Source organism: Danio aesculapii, chromosome 20 (genome assembly GCF_903798145.1).
Source record: "Danio aesculapii chromosome 20, fDanAes4.1, whole genome shotgun sequence".
Classification (NCBI taxonomy): Eukaryota; Metazoa; Chordata; class Actinopteri; order Cypriniformes; family Danionidae; genus Danio; species Danio aesculapii.
Window position 1 is genome coordinate 40,778,480 of NC_079454.1, and position 17,746 is coordinate 40,796,225.

General features: G+C 34.1%; 1 protein-coding gene across 1 annotated transcript in view; it reads right to left on the reverse strand.

The window, feature by feature from the left end:
- Window positions 1-11,226, reverse strand: part of rnf217 (ring finger protein 217) — a 44,443-nt gene extending 33,217 nt beyond the window's left edge. Inside the window, exon 1 of the mRNA XM_056480623.1 lies at window positions 10,267-11,226. Within this exon, the coding sequence (XP_056336598.1) occupies window positions 10,267-11,127 (861 nt within the window). The 5' untranslated portion in view covers window positions 11,128-11,226. The remainder of the gene's footprint in view (window positions 1-10,266) is intronic.
- Between the last annotated feature and the right edge of the window lie 6,520 nt (window positions 11,227-17,746).

Here is a 17,746-nt window from a genome sequence, read left to right on the forward strand (position 1 = left end):
ACACAATCGATATATGTTGGGACAACAAGAAGAAATTAAGTTGGCTTATTGGTTTTTACAGATTTAAGTGGATTGAACATAAAACAAGTAAGTTGTCCCCACAAAAAACTCAAGAATTGTGTAGTTTCAGCTCATATTAAATAAGCAGTTTGAACAAACAGCAAACTTGTTTTTTGAGTGTATGAGTACACATTATTTATAAGCATTAATGCATTCATAGCAACAAAAAATGTAATTAATTAATTAACACCTGCTGAAAATGGAGGTACTTTATGTACTGAATCTAGGGCTCATGGTTACTAACTTATATAACCTGATCATAATTAAAATTAATTATAGGATATAAGAATGCTATAGAAAAGAGAGTGTGGTCGTTGTATCTGCAAGATTAGTCTAGTGCACTGAGCGAGTTTTGTCAGTGTTGATATTTAAAGTATTGAACGTTTTTACGGCTGGGTCACATCATTTCTCAGGAAAGAGCAACATTGGATTCTAACATTAGATTGGTAACAGTCATAAATATTTAAAGTTGAAGTCAGAATTATTAGCCCCCTTTGATTTTTTTATTCTTTTTAAAATATTTCCCTAATGATGTTTAACAGAGCAAGGAAACTTTCACAGTATGTCTGATAATATTTTTTTTCTTCTGGAGAAAGTTTTATTTGTTTTATTTCGGCTAGAACAAAAGCAGTTTTAAATTGTTTAAAAACCATTTTAAGGTCAATATTATTAGCCTCTTTAACCTATATATTTTTTCGATTGTCTACAGAATAATCCATCGTTATTTAATAACAATAACCTAATTACCCTTACCTGCCTAGTTAACCTAAATAACCTAGTTAAGCTTTTAAATGTCACTTTAAGCTGTATAGAAGTATCTTGAAAAATATTTAGTAAAATATTATTTACTGTCATCATGGCAAAGATAAAATAAATCCGTTATTTGAAATGAATTACAAAAACTATTATGTTTAGAAATGTGTTGAAAAATCTTCTCTCCGTTATACAGAAAATGGGGAAAAAATAAGCAGGGGGGCTAATAATTTTGACTTCAAATGTACATTGTATATATATCTATGGGTAATAGTTCCTTTCATATGCGCATCTTCTCCATTAATTGTCTTATCCATTGCTTCACACTGTGAGAAATACAAGGTGTGGCACGTAGTTTCAAATGCAAATGTCTCATGGTAAATGTGTGACTGCGAGCCCTGAACTATGTCATTTTTTTTGGCCGGTATTTTTGTGCGTCGGTGTTTTTTCATACCATTTAATTTTATTTCAAAGAGCGCAACATTTATCAGGGTTCTCCTCTGCTCACTGCATGTTTTTAGTGTGTTTCTATTGCAATGCGGGGGTGGGGGGGACTACGGGAGCCCAGAGGGGAGCGTCACGTGTTAGGGTGAAAATCGATTTTCATTCAAACAAACCATTGTGAACTTCACACTCAAGTTAATTGATAAAATTGATTTATTGTCCAGCCCTAACTGAACCATTATTTTTGACTGTCATAACCCTAAAACTAACCCACAATTGTGCAAAACCAACACAATGTATTTTTATTATACACAACTTAAAAAGACGTTTGTTGTTTGCCTGAACTACTTATTTAAAATGTGCTGAAACAACACAACTCTTGAGGTTCGGGACAAATGAATTGTTTTATGTTCAATCCACTTAAATCTGTAACAACTCATAAGATAACTTATTTTCTTCTTGTTGTCCCAACACATTCGATTGTGTGGAACCCAACATTTTGAAAAATGGTAAATTCTGAATTCTGGAGCCTTTTTAGCTTAAATTTAGCTGAGCTGAATTCTGTGCTTTTGTGTAATAGTGTCACTGCACAGACACCAGATTATATGACATCACGTCATCATAATTATCTTTTTTTAATCCTGAGATGATATTAAAGCAACATACCATCCATTATGACAATTCGACGAGCCTCTTTAAAGAAAAGTAAGCCGCTAATGGACCCAGTATAAGCCAGCATTCTGAAATATTACTCCTAAGACGGAACCAAACGCCCTTGCCATGGGCATCTAACATTTAGATTGGTGCACCATTTGCCAAACCCAACACAATGGGCTGAAATGAGAAACAGTAGCTCTGTGAAGTTAAATATTAGCTATTTAAATGAGTCTTTTGTAGTGCAGACCTCTTGCCCTTTCTCTTTAGTAAAAGTGCACGTTAACCAATTGCTTGTTCCTTTCATCTGGTTAGGAACAATATTCATAGTATTCCTTTGAGCTTACATGTATTCTTAGTATCTAAACTGCCTTTTAAATCATAAATCACACAGGCCCAAAAATCATGGCAATAACTGTCAAAAGAGATTGCCAATGTGACCTCCAAATCAAAAATGCAGAAAGTACATACTGTTGAAGTCAGAATTATTAAACCCTCTTAACTATTGGTGCCCCTGTTCACTTTTTCGATGTAAACATGCACCGGACAGACGTGTTTGACTGTTACAGTACATTCGTACCTTGCGCCTTTTTGAAGCGCAGTGCATGCACTGTAAAAAAAGTTGACCCAACTCAAAATTGTAAGGCAACTTGCTGCAGAGCTGACTCAACTTTCAACCCAAATACTGCACTTGACTCCATTTAAGTTGAGTCAACTCAAAAATGTCCTGAAGTTGATTGCCTTAAAATTTTAAGTTGAGTCAGCTTTTTTTTTTAACAGTGCGGGTGACACGTTTTTTTAGACGGCGTGTCAAGTTAAAGATCTTCAACTTTCACACGCAGAGCAGTTCATCACTGTCAGGTCTAAAAGCAGTGGACCAATTTAGAAGAGCTCAGAGGCAGGGCAACCGCTGCAAGCTTCTGTTTATAGTAGAAACTTGGCAGTTTTATAGTATATATATATATATATATATAAAATATTTATAGTTTTGAAAGTTTTATTTACTTTTATATGATGTATCTTCATGTGCTCATCATAACATATTGTTTTCCTATTTCTAATAATTCCATTATTGTGATTATTGCATGACATTCACAATACTGCGTCACATTAACCTTGAGTTGTGCTTTGTTTAAACCCATTCCCAAGAGCCGCGTCAATCTTTTTAAGAATTTAAGATGTATTCGATGTGAATGACCCCAAACAAGTGCAAGATGTTTTTCAGAAACATGGATAAGAATAGTTGATAAGAGTATCTGATGCATAGAGCGAGGAGAGAGTGTGTCACTTACAGTACAGGTGATTTGTAAATCCCACTCACCTGTGAGAAGCACAGTTTCATTTTGATTAATCACCCAACCTTTGCCTCCAGTATAAATGAAAAAAATACTTCATTACGTGGGTGCTCTGAACACTCTTATTTAAAAAAAAAAAGGAAGAAAAAATTATATATTTTCTAAATTTACAGGATTCTCACTACATATAAATTACCGTCATTGCTATCATTATCACAATAACTACAGAAAATATGATGTAGATTTAACTCCATGTAGCTCATCAGTACTATGCAATATGCCAGCATTCTATCGTGCTGTAAGCGGCTGCAAAGCTGTTACTGGATACAACTCGAACAGACAGGTTTTACAGGTAATCTGTCTTTTGCAGTACATCCTTGAATAGCAAAACACATGCTGCAACAATGGGAGGAGTGGCGATAGGTGGCTATATAAACACATTCTTTTTGTCATCATCATAATTGTGCACTCCTAAACACAGTAGAGAAAATGACACAGGCTTGCAGCTAAACGGGTCACCAAACACAGGTTACTGCCGAACTACACCAAAACCTTCAACCACATAAGACAGCTATCATTATCACATCAACCTCTGCCTGACCCCCGGGATCATTCACAAGGGCAATAAATCTTATTTGAGTGAAGAGCAGCAACAGGCGAGCTAGCATTACTCGATTATGTCCACAAGATCCCTCCAGAAGGGCAAATTGTTTCTATGTCGTCTGCAAACCACACACAGACCTTCCAGCCAACAGTCATGTAATGTAATTAGGGCGCAGAGAGGCTGAGCTCAGTGATTAAGCAATCAATTACAGCACAAGTTCTTCCTCCCCTCGTCAGAGACATGACTCACTGGTTTTGAAAAATAAATAAATAAATAAAACTTCTGGAGACAGTCTTCCTCCAGTTCATATTTGTGACTTTGTAAAAACCCTACAATGCATATTTTAATGTAATTTGATAGAATTAATGCATTTAATGGGCTTTAATCGGTTGTATTTGGTTTGGTTTGATCAAACAAACTCTGACTGGATTGCTCTGTAAATGCAGTTGTTCTGAATACCGCCATCTGAACCAAAGCTGAATGAGAGTTCAGATGAAATTATAGAGTTTGATTAAAACACCAAGGCCGATCTTTAAAGCACTTTCGGTCCATTTCCAAATTAATTTTGGTACAGTTTAGGAAAAATGTGAAAGACTTCAAAAATATCTAAACAAACCAACAACAGATCCTTATTTAATGTCATAACAGTTCAGTATATGTTTGTAAGGAATTTCTGGCACGCTTTTGACTCCTTTAAAATTTTTTATAACCTCTTCCATGTAGATCTCACGAATATTGGTATGCATTACGGTATGTAGAAGTGTGGTTCTACAAAACTTGCAATTACTCCCTTTTAATTGACACTGAAGCATACAATACTGACGCATAAAGGGCGTCAAGGGTAAATAATTTACTGTAATTAGGTCAGGCTTCACTTTATGGTACAGTTCACACAATTAATGAAACAACATTATGACTTTTAGCTCAACAAACTGCTAATTTGCTGCTTATTAATAGGCCTAAACAAAATCTGCACACACAGAAATATGCAGATTTTTAGCCCATCGTTAAGTCTACACTGTAAAATCCAAAATGTTAAGGTAACTCAAACCATTTGAGGAAACCAATTGCAACAAGCCATTTACTGTAAGTTCAAAAACTAATCCTAATGAGTACTGTGAACTTAATCCATTTGAGAAAACGAAGCAATTTGAGCACAGTAAAAGCCAATAAATGAAGAGAACTCAAAGCAACTGAGTAATGTAAAACCCAATAAGTTAAGGCAACTCAAACCGTTTGAGGAAACCGATTGCTACAAACCATTCGAGTCAAAAAAATAATCTATATGAGTGCTGTAAACTTACTCTATTTAAGTTGAAGTAATGAGGTATTTAATTAACTCATTACCTTCAACACGGAGTTCAAAACTCTTTTCAAATGAGTAGAATTAACTTTACGTCAATTTTGAGTTAACTACACTTATTTAATTTGATAAAGTTGGGTTTTACAGTGTATTTATTTGTGTTAATGTATGAATATTTATAATTATTCAGTTCTTAAAGTAATTTCAGTAATATTATTGAGTAATATGAAAATAATTATATTATTTTTTAACAATACAGATTGTAATGTAATATTATCTGTCATTTAGTGGATATATTATTTGAGAGACTTGCTTTGTTTACCAAATAAGTGGATCTAATTGGATTTGCATTGAACATAAATTAAAAGTTACATTTTATTTCACATATTAAGTGTTTAGTTATTATACTCCCAAAATCATTCCACACAAATCCGCAGATTTTTTTTACAAAATTCTCCACAGAAATAGCAATAAATGTCTGCAGATTTGGTCTAAGTTATAGTTTAACTTAATATTTTTAGTCAGTTTGATTGATGTAAGTTGAGATGACTAGATAAGTTAATTTGATTCAATTTGATTGAGTTTTACAGTTCATGTATAGCCCAGCATGGTGGATCATTTTGGAAGATCAGTAAGTTACATCACAAGAATACATCATCATTTTTTGGTGGTATCTTTAAGTTTTAAAAATTAAAATGTGCCGAATGGGGGAAAAAAACTTATTTGGTTTCTGACTAAATGAACCAAGAGAATCTCAAAAAGTCTTTTTATCTCAAAACCAAAAATTAACAAGTCCATGTCCATTTAAACTCATAATCCAGTTAGGCCTGTCACAATAACCAATATATTGACTTATCGCACCACACATAGACATAACCTCAATAATATCTGGTGATGAAATACATATCGCCCATACTTAAAAAAAAATTTTTGTCACCTCATCTAATCGCTATTGAAGGTGTCAGTGTGAGTATGGTTTAAAAACTATAGCATTTACTATATAATTATTTACTATAAATTATTATTGTATATGTGGGTGCCAAACAACTGAAAATACATCTGGTAGAGGATGTGGCCTGTTCAGTATCCCTTGCCTCTGTGTTTAAAAGTCTAAATTGACTTTGTTAAGCATGTTACTTTTTACTACACTGTAAAACCCAACAGTCAACTTCATCAAATGAAATGAGTGTAGTTAACTCAAACTTCACTGAAAAGTAATTCTAATTAATTAAATACCTCATTACTTCAACTTAAACGGAGTAAGTTCACAGCACTCATATAGATTCATATAGATAAACTCAAATGGTTTGTAGCAATTGGTTTCCTCAAACGGTTTGAGTTGCCTTAACTAATTGGGTTTTACAGCACTCAGTTGGTTTGAGTTCTCTTCATTTATTGGGTTTTACTGTGCTCAAATTGCTTAATTTACTTAAATGGATTAAGTTCACAGTACTCATTAAGATTAGTTTTTGAACTGTAATGGTTTGTTGCAATCGGTTTCCTCAAATGGTTGAGTTACCTTAACTTTTTGGGTTTTACAGTGTAGTTCTTGGTACCTTGGCGCTTTTTGTTAACATTTTTTATTTATTTGTTTGGCATATATACGTTTTCACATTCTGACTCCAATGCCTTTTTATTAAAGTTGCTATAATTATATTAATAATTAATAAGATATCAACTGTTCTTTGTAAGAGTATACTTACATTATGATGCTATTATGTTTATCCCTGCATTATATGAGTGGCATCAATTGATTTTAAAAGGACAATACTCTCGTTTATCGCAACAAATTGTGGTGCAATATATCGTACAACAAAAATTTGATATTGTGACAAGCCTAAATCCAGTCATGCTTTAAAAGGGATTCATTTACACTAACTTTTTCCAGGAGGATTATATCATGCAAAACGTCTAAAAGCTAAAGTACATATTTCAAAACAAACATGGTTGGCTTTCTAACTGACCATCACCACTGCAGAGATACAAATGTGTTTTCCGCGTTTCACCACAGCCCTCAGAGGACTCATTCAAACACATGCTGATGCCTCATGCATCTCTGAGGAACAACTGGTCATCCTTTTTTTATCACACTAACATGACTAGTGTTACACAACACAGGCCTGTGTGCTCTGCGGCAAAGGGAGTACTAAAATGACTAAAGCTAACATTTCCAAATCCGCCATAATCACATACACAGTGGTGCACACAGGAAATGCATCACTTCTCTAAAGCAGGAAAGGACAGGACAGGCTGAGGACGCTTCCACCAGCACAATAGAGAACCTCTCCATTAACAAACAGAGCACATGCTAAAATTAGAAGACAAACAATTAAGAAAGCAAACACATAAAATGACTGACAGGTGATCTTCCCTCAAAGATGCAAGTGGAGGCACTTTGTAATGACCACAAGTATGGCAATCACTCACAGTATTACAATCTACAAGAACATGTAAAGACAAATAATAATATGAAACATATCACAGATGTTTAACATCTTTAAGAGGCAGGCATGTAGATAAATTCAATTCAAGTTTATTTGTATAGCACTTTTCGCAATATCATTAAGTACACTGGTTGCCTAAAATTTTTAAGCTGAATCAAATTAACCTTATGAGTCCATTGAACGTTTATTGAATGTTAAACTGACTTAAAACAACTTGCGATTCTTATCAAATTACTTGATTAAGTTAGTTTAATAAGTTACAATGAACTAAAAACATATGCTGTCATGACTTACTGATCATATCAGTTTAGTATAGTATAGTTGTATAGTTGCAGACTAGAAATAAGTCGACATTCAATATATTGTGATAAGAAACATGCACAATATTGATTTCGTGGCCACTTTTTGACTGTGTTTTAATCATTTTCAGATTGTTGTATTGGCAGGGGTTGTTCATCACAGTAACAAAAGGCTGAAAGACCTAATAGGGTCCTTATTTTCAAATATAAAAATTGTCGCATGTTAATCTGGCCTACAACTTAAAAATTCGGTGACTATTTATAGGCCTTTTGTTTGTTAACTCTGTAGAGACAGTGTGGAGGAAAGTTACTTCTGAAAGTAATTAGGGTTGAGTCGATAGACGATGCCATCATCCATTCCATCGTCCATGCCAGTATCACGATCCTCCACCCCGCCTCGCAAGCCCGCTCGCGTAAAACACGCACAGCTCCGTTTACACTAATACGTCTTAGTTTTAAAATGGCACTTTAGAATGAAAACGATCCACATCCACACTAGTGTTTCATCTAGCATTCTGAACAGCCCTCCGTCCACACTATACCGCTGAAAATGCACATCATGTGACCACACACTGTCATACTTTATTTTTAATTCTGCAATTTATTTTTAAAAGCTAATTAATTAAACCAAGTAAAAAAAAGTAACTCAAATATTATTACTTATTTTTGAAAAGTAATGCGTTACTTTACTCATTACTTAGAAAAGTAATATTATTACGTAATTTGCGCTTCTTGTAATGTGTACAGCAAATGTAATGACAACCATAAATGCATTTTAGCTCATGTTAATTTCTTAGTTAATGCCTAACAACACATTAAAACTAAATTCATAATCATTGTATTAAATGAATTTAATAACTAAAAGAAATTCAGTTGTATTTTTAAATTTAATGAACACATAACTCTAATTTTGTTATTTCACATTGTTGATGTTAATTTGACTAACATTTATCTGATTTTATTGTAAAGAGTTGTTACCTATAGACTAGGCTTGGACGGTAATACGGTAATTTGGTATACCGTGGAATCTAAAAATAGCAACTGTTATACTGTCATAAAAAAACAATGCACTTACATAGCAGACAAGGATTAAATTCATTCATTCATTTTCTTTTCGATTTAGTCCCTTTATTAAACTGGGGTCGCCACAGCGGAATGATCCGCCAACTTATCCAGCAGCGGATGCCCTTCCAGCTGCAACCAATCACTGGGAAACATCCATACACACTCATTCACACACATACACTACGGACAATTTAGCTTAATTCACCTATAACACATGTCTTTGGACTTGTGGGGGAAACAGGAGCACACGGAGGAAACCCACGCCAACACAGGGAGAACATGCAAACTCCACACAGAAATGCCAACTGACCCAGCCGAGGCTCGAACCAGCGACCTTCTTGCTGCGAGGCGATCGTGCTATGCACTGCGCCACCTTGACGCCCACAAGGATTAAATATTAAATATAATTTCTAGCTGACAGTGTGGAGGAGAAAGAGAGAGGAGGGGAAAGATGGTGAGTCGCACACTAAGTGACCTGGTCTTGAAAGAGAACACAACTTCTGTAGTTTGGCAGTATTTCTGGCTTTCGACTGAACGACAAGGGAGAGGCGGTAAATACGGACAAGGCAATTTGCAAATTGTGCAACAAAGAGGTGACCACGAGAGATGGAAATAACTCGAACTTAAGGTCACATATACGGTATTCGGTTTCTGAATGGTTTAGGCACAAGTCAACAGTTTGGTGACACTGTCTGAGCCTTAAATCATAATTTTGTATTCTGCACGGTTATACCGTACCGTAGGAAGTTTGATGGTATGAAAATTTGAAGACCGCCCAAGCCTACTATAGACCCTAGTTGGGAAAACTTAAAGCGCAGTGATTCGGAGTGTATAACAAATAATATTCTTACAATACTATTTGCTGAAAAAATAAAGGAAAAATGCCACAATGGTGTTATCAAGACTTTTAGAAAAAGGAAAAAAAGGAAAAAAAAATGCGTGAGATTGATGATGACAGCCAGAGGAGAGAATAATGTTAAACTTACAATGTCAAGCCCGATATGCTGCATTAGAAACTCCTCGCATAAGCGGCAATTCGCTTTTTGCAATTTGACGCAAACATGATATAATACATTCATAAATGCATTAAAATGTTCATTTTTTTAATCTAAATATTAAAAACCTTAAAGGATTTAAGATTATGACCGTCAACACGTCTTGTGAAAAAGGTCCCTTGTACTTCATCATTTTGCTATTTAATTTCTCCTTAAAACAGTTATATACTCTTAACATTAATTAGTTGCATTAATATCGCGATAATATAGTATACCGTAATAAAAAGGAACGTGCAAATTTGATACTATTGCAGACACAAAGGTACAACACCGAAAACAAACATGGATACCTGTGAGATGATGTATCTTTTCAGACATTCTTCACAAACAGCCTTTTTGCAACAGTGTAGTGGCATGATTTGTTTGTCGTCAAGACAAATGCGACATGTCAACACCACAGACAAACTGTTGTCAGCATTATATGAGCTGTGTATTCCAGACACCATCAAGTCAGAGACTGTATAGGGCACTGGGTAGGGATCATGATTATCCAATTCTGAGTTTGGCAAGTCGGTGGGAGGTAAAAACAGTACATCTGATGATGATGATGATGATGATGAAGTCTCGTGATTAGATGTTGTTTTCTGAACAGGTATCCTATAATTATCATTGGCAATACAGTATACAGTGCAGTAAACGTGCTCTTTTGATTGGCTGGGATCTTCGCCACTCTTCAAATCAATATTATAATCAATATGATGATTCCCATTAGGATTTCCCAATCCTGGATCGCTCTCAATGTCTCGCTGGAGACTTATTGTGCTACATTGCATCCTTTCATCGTCATTTTCATGGTCCAAGTCGTTTAGATTGATGTCATTTCCTACTTTCTCTAGATCTTTGGGATCTTCTGTATCTCTGATAGTGGAACCAAAATTCCTTCTTAAAATATCCACAGCTCTTATGTTTTCCCTCTCGATATGTTCTCTATGGCCGCCTCCTGGTCCACGTTTGTGTTTATGAAATTCCAAAACATCCTTCGAGGATAATGATGATGATGACGGCACCTTCGCCTCACCGCTGCGGACATCCCGGCCGAAATCAGTGCTCCGTGTCCCGCTGGATACATAGACAGATTCCCCGTCGCGTCCGGAATAACCGGGCATATTTCGCGCGGTGTCATTCACTCGCACGGAAGACTCATCTTCCATTCCTGAGCGGTCAACTTTCCATTTGTGCGAAAAACACACACAGTCCGGTTTCAAACTCACAAACTAAACACAGCGAGTAACAACTAATACACCACTTCCGGGTTCTAAATCGCGAATCGTACTACGGCGAAGTCTCGGCTAATGAATATTAATTAAATTACGTTGACGTTACTTGGTAACGATCCAATGACACACGTCTGTCTCATGAATATTAACTAGGCGGCTTTGACGTTGTGTCTTTCGCTTCCAATGAAACATTTTTAACATTAATGAAAATCCGTCGTCCGCATAGTAGGATTCATGAGCGAGCTTACAGCTGTGTTATGCTTATTTCGTTTATGCTCGACTAGGTGAGAACTATTACTGTTAATAACCTATTAAATGCGCATCTAATTTATAGCACACACAATATTAGCTTGTTTTACGTTATAAACAACTGAATGTGATTGAAGTCATACTCTTTATTTTAAAATGTACGAGTGACTAATACTGTAGGCTAGTTTCAAAACAACAAAGCATAGATTAGAATGAGTCCTGTTTAATATATTTATTGTTACCTGAGGAAAGCCACAGAAAACAGACGCTAAAATGTCACACAATAATAGTTTACGTTCTAATAAATAGATAAAGACAGACAGACAGACAGACAGACAGACAGACAGACAGACAGACAGAAAGATAGATAGATAGACAGACAGATAAATAGATAGATAGATAGATAGATAGATAGATAGATAGATAGATAGATAGATAGATAGCCCCAAAATATAGCAGTTATGTTGAATAATGACATTATTTTACCAACATTTAGCGTTTTCTGTACAGAAGTTACTTAAACATTTAAACAGACCCTACTTGCTTACCTGTTTTCTTTATAAAATCATTTTTGTACAGGTGAATTGGGTAGGCTAAATTGTCTGTAGTGTACGTAAGTGAATGAGCGTGTGTGGATGTTTCCCAGTGATGGGTTGCAGCTGGAAGGGCATCTGCTGCATAAAATACATGCTGGATCATTCCGCTGTGGCGACTCCAGATTAATAAAGGGACTTGAAAAGAAAAAAGTTGAAAAGAAAATGAATGAATGAAGAAATGAAAATTGTTTTTGTAAATTTAATTTCACACGGACAGCAGAAAAAGGTCTATAACCACTTTTTTTTCCCACTGACTAATTCATAAATTCTATCTGGTTATACATTTACTCAGTAAATTTAAAAAGGATATTGATATAAATTGCTCTTTTTGCTCTTTGCATTTGGAAACTGTACCGCACATCTTTTAGCACCGTGGTTATGTTACAAAGCTTTGGTATGATGCTTCAGTCTTTATCAAAGAAAAGGTACTCTTTAATTTTAATTCGCATTTTGAAAAGGTCATTTTTGGATATTTTAATTATGATAATCTGAATAATGAACTTTTAGTTATTAATCTATTTAATATGAATCTATAAATCTATTTATTTTGTTGATTATGTTTAATATTTATGTGTAAAATTGTTAACCAAAAAACCCTGTTTTTATTTATTTTATAAGGAACTGAAAAAAGTACGTTTGTACTATTCAACATAGTGCTAATAGAAAGGCCATTAAAATTGTCCATTTGCGCTCTATTTTCAAATTTTTTGATTAATGTAAAGGTCCTGCTTGTTTGTAAATGTAAGAATTTTATTTAATTAATAATACTCTTGTTTTTTTGTGTGTTTGTTTGTTTCTTTATATATATATATAAATAAACATAATATATATAAATATATAAATATAAAACAAAGGGGTTTAATAATTCTGATTTCAAATATATATATATATATATATATATATATATATATATATATATATATATATATATATATATATATATATATATATATATATATATATACACACACACAGTTGAAATCAGAATTATTAAACCCCTTTGTTTTTTTTTTTCTTTTTAAAATATTTCCCAAATTATGTTTAACAGAGCAAGACAATTTTCACAGTATGTCTGATAATATTTTTTCTTCTGGGGAAAGTCTCATTTCCTTTATTTCGGCTAGAATAAAAGCAGTTTTTAATTTTTTAAAAGCCCTTTTAGGGTAAAAGTTATTACCTCTAAGCTATATTTTTTTTCGATAGTCTACGCAACAAACCATCGTTATACAATAACTTGCCTAATTACCCTAACCTGCCTTGTTAACCCAATTAACCTAGTTAAGCCTTTAAATGTCACTTTAAGCTGTATAGAAGTGTCTTGAAAAATATCCAGCATATTATTTACTTTCATCATGGCAAAGATAAAATAAACCTGTTATTAGAAATGAGTTATTAAAACTATTATGTTTAGAAATGTGTTGAAAAAAAAATAAATAAAAAATTCTTCGCTCCGTTAAACAGAAATCAGGGAAAAAAATTTTTTTGTCAAAATGGGGGCTAATACTTTTGACCAACTGTATAACCTCACTCTGCCAATCTTATCTTGAATAAATCATAAACACTAGAGGGAGGTAGAGTGTAAGGTAAAAAAAATATCCATTTGCCTACCATTAGATTGGTTCAGCTTCAGTGCTTTTGAATGTTAGAAAAAGAGACACGAGCAAATGCTGAGTGTGATGATTCCTCGGAAAAAGTAAAAGGTAAATTACCCAGTAATAGGTCACTTGGGTATACTGTAGATGCTGAATCAACATTCTGCTCCACCTTGTTGATCTCCTTTAGGATAAAAAGGCCCCAGGGCCACTGATGTTATTTGCACATCTCACAAGGACAGCAATGAAAGCTGTACACTATAAGCTATAAGCAATTAAATATCACAACATACTATGTGTATGATGTGTATTTTACTTTGAAAGCCTTTATATTGATATTGCGTGGATGTTTTAAACATGTCTTACCACAAAGCTATGTATTATACTTTATTTCAGTTTCTAACGTGGTTAGCAAATTCTTAGCACTTCATAAACAGGCTTTAATATGTTGGTCCCCTATAATTATATTTTTTCTACTTGTACCTATTTTATTTGGAACATCAAACATATTAGATATAAAAATAAATATTTTAACTGGTTTAATAAAAATAGATTTTAATTTAGTCAGCTCTTAGATGACTGTTTTCTCATATGAAGAATGTATGCATCAGTTCCCCCTAAAGAATATGCCATTGTTTTTGGTGCACTCCCTCATTGTGTTATACCTTTAGTCAGTCACCTTTAAAGGTTCTTCTGATTCTTTAATTTTTGACAACACAAATCTTTTTGTTGACCAAACTCTTCTCAGTTCTGTAAACAAAGATATTCACTTAGTTATTAACAGGGGTGGATTTAACCAATCAGCAAGGTAAGGCGCTTAGGGCCCCAGGAAATCTGAGGGCCCCCAAATAAGTACCTAGAGGTACAAATTATACCTATAAATTATATATAACATAATTTTCTATCATATTTTGTATGACGAGGGTCTAAATAAGTAAAAGTTTTATTCTTACTACTTCTGCGCAAATGTGTCCCCACCCTCAATCATGGGGCAGTCCAGCAGTCAAATTAGGTAAAGATTTAGTTTTTAAAATGTAATAATTTTTTTTAAAAATATTTAATTAAAACGCAGTGGCGCAGTAGGTAGTGCTGTCGCCTGACAGCAATAAGGTCGCTGATTCAAGTTTGCATGTTCTCCCTGGGTTTCCTCCGGGTGCTCCGGTTTCCCCCACAGTCCAAAGATATGCGGTCCAGGTGAATTGGGTAAGCTAAATTGTCCAAAGTGTATGAGTGTGAATGAGTGTGTGTGGATGTTTCCCAGAGATGGGTTGCAGCTGGAAGGGCATCCGCTGCGTAAAAACCTGTAGATAAGTTGGCAGTTCATTCCGCTGTGGCGACCCCTGATTAATAAAGGGACTAAGCCGAAAAGAAAATGAATGAATGATTTAATTAAAACTATTAAAACTTAATTAAAACTATTTAAAAAAAATCTAATATATTATTTTAGTTGTAAATTCATTTTAAGAAATTAAATCATTTAAAAAGTTTCACAAGATGCTTTACATGTTGTTTTTATTATTTTGCATTAACACAAAATATAGAAAAGGGGGATATAAGAATAAAAATGCAAAATGGATCAATTAAGAATAAAATAAAGTACAAACTTTTGGGCCCCATGGCTGAAATTGCTTAGGGCCCCCAAATCACTAAATCCGCCCCTGGTTATTTATAGTATATTGTTAGCATGAAGCAGTGTATTAACTTAATTAGCATGTTTTAACATGAATTACATGCTACTAAGGCTAATGTGCAGCTAACATGTTTCTAACATGCTTTGCCACATTGCTATGTTTTAATGTGTATGGTAACTAATGTATATTCTACTTTTAAAGCTTCTATATTGATATTATAAGCAAATGCACCTTTTCGTTTCTCATCAATCACATCAAATCACTTCTCAATATGCTTTTTTAAAAAATTAAGCGTGTTTGACAAATCCCAGTCACTGTTGTGTGACAATTTATAAAAGCGTGACACGAACCCTTCATTAATTAATAAATCGAAATCATTATAATTAGTCATGCTTAAACGTCCATCTGTTAGGGGGCTAATTTTAAAAATTCTAAGGAGTGACCATCTGGTATTATCTGTGATGAATCAAAGAGGGGTCGCAGTGTCGCAGAACGCACTCAAGCTCGCGTCACACATTCAAAGCCACCAAATCCTACTCGACATGCAGGCTTGATGAAGAGGAGAGCCCCGCCCTCCCTGGCTCTTCCTTAAAACTGCTACAGTTCATTCATATTCATTTGCATTTTAGTGTCTAAGATAGATACAAAAGCTTGGATATAAGGATTAAAAAAGATGAAATACTTGTCATTACAATGACATCATGTCCTGGGTGGTTTCCAGAGTATTGCTATGCGGTTGCAAAGGTGTTCAAACTATGGCAAGCCGTTTTAACATTTAATTTATACAACATGCTAGCATTTATTTTCATGCGACTAGTATTTTTTTTTAGATGCTAGAATATTTTACATTAAAAGAACACAATTTAATAATTATTATAATAATTATACAGTTAATTAAACAGTTAATTTAAACAGTTAATTTTTACCATTTTAAATCCATTCAGCCAATCTCAGAGTCTGGCAGGAGCACTTTTAGCTTAGCTTAGCATAAATCATTGAATATGTTTAGACTATTAGCATCTCATTGCCCAAACTCAGTTTTGGATGGCTAGCATAGTTAAATTCTGCAGGACACCAGCCCTGCAGGACCAAGTTTGGGAACCCCTGGTTTAGATAATTTTCCTTTTTAAAACTCGACTATGCTGTAGTTACATCGTGTTTTATCATTGTAGCTGCTGCAGCCATCTTAAGGCTGTAAAGTTTCTTGCTTATTACCCCTGAATGAGACAAGCTATATCTGTCCAGAAAATAGCAACTTTGAAATTAGCTTTAATTTTTTCCCATCAGTCTTAGTGCACAATTTAACTACAGGAGCGTCAAGCTTTACATTAAAAACATTATCATGTTTTAATTTTTTTTTGAGCTAATAATATATGTTTAATCCAAAGTCCAAAGACATGCGGTATAGGTGAATTGGGTTAGCCAAATTGTCCGTAGTGTATGTGTGTAAATGAGTGTGTATGGATGTTTCCCAGTGATGGGTTGCAGCTGGAAGGACATCCGCTGTGTAAATCATATGCTGGATAAGTAGGCGCTTCGTTCCGCTGTGCGACCCCAGATTAATAAAAGGACTAAGCCGAAAAGAAAATGAATGAATGATTATGTCTAATCTGGTTCTATAATTTATGCTAACCTAAAAGTACCCCCTTTAGATAGGTTGAGTAATAAAAAGGTAAAACTGAACTGTTTAACTTTAGGGAGTTGTAAAATTAGAGTATTTAAAAAGTGAAGTGATTCTTTATTCATTCATTCATTCATTTACCTTCAGCTTAGTCCATGATGTATCAGGGGTCAGTGTTTCTTTAAGTAATAGTAATTACTAAATAGCTATTGCTTATTCTTTAAATACTTGTGCATCTTCTTCATTTACTAGTGACTATGGTCACACTTTATTTTAAGGCGTCCTTGTTACACGTTCCATGTACTTACTATAGTAAAAACAATTAATTGTGCATAATTACATGCAACTAACCCAAAAGTAATAAATTTATATTACTCAATAGTTAACCAGTTACACTGTAACACTAGTTTTTATTTATTACACAATAGTACTTACTTATGAAATGTATACTCATTCATTCATTCATTTTCCTTCGGCTTAGTCCCTTATTTTACTAGTAAAGTATATTTTTAAAATGATATAGTATTAAAAAAACAAATACTAGTTGCAAGAAAGTAGATACTGTTTACAGTTTGAATGTTAAAATGGCTTACCATATCCATAGTGTAGGTTTAATAATCAAATTATAATGGAACTCTTCAGAAAATGCAGGCCATAGCAATTAGATGATTCAGTCCTATGGTAAGTCATTATATTTTGTACAGTTCTTCCATCAGTGCTGCAGATAAAATATTATGCATCATAATAATAATTCAACTACTTATGGGGTCTGTGGCACAGAGCCCAGACTCAGCGTTTGATGGACAGGCATAAAAAGATAAGCTAATAGGAGGGAATGCTTATGCCATCAAAACGTGCAGGGAA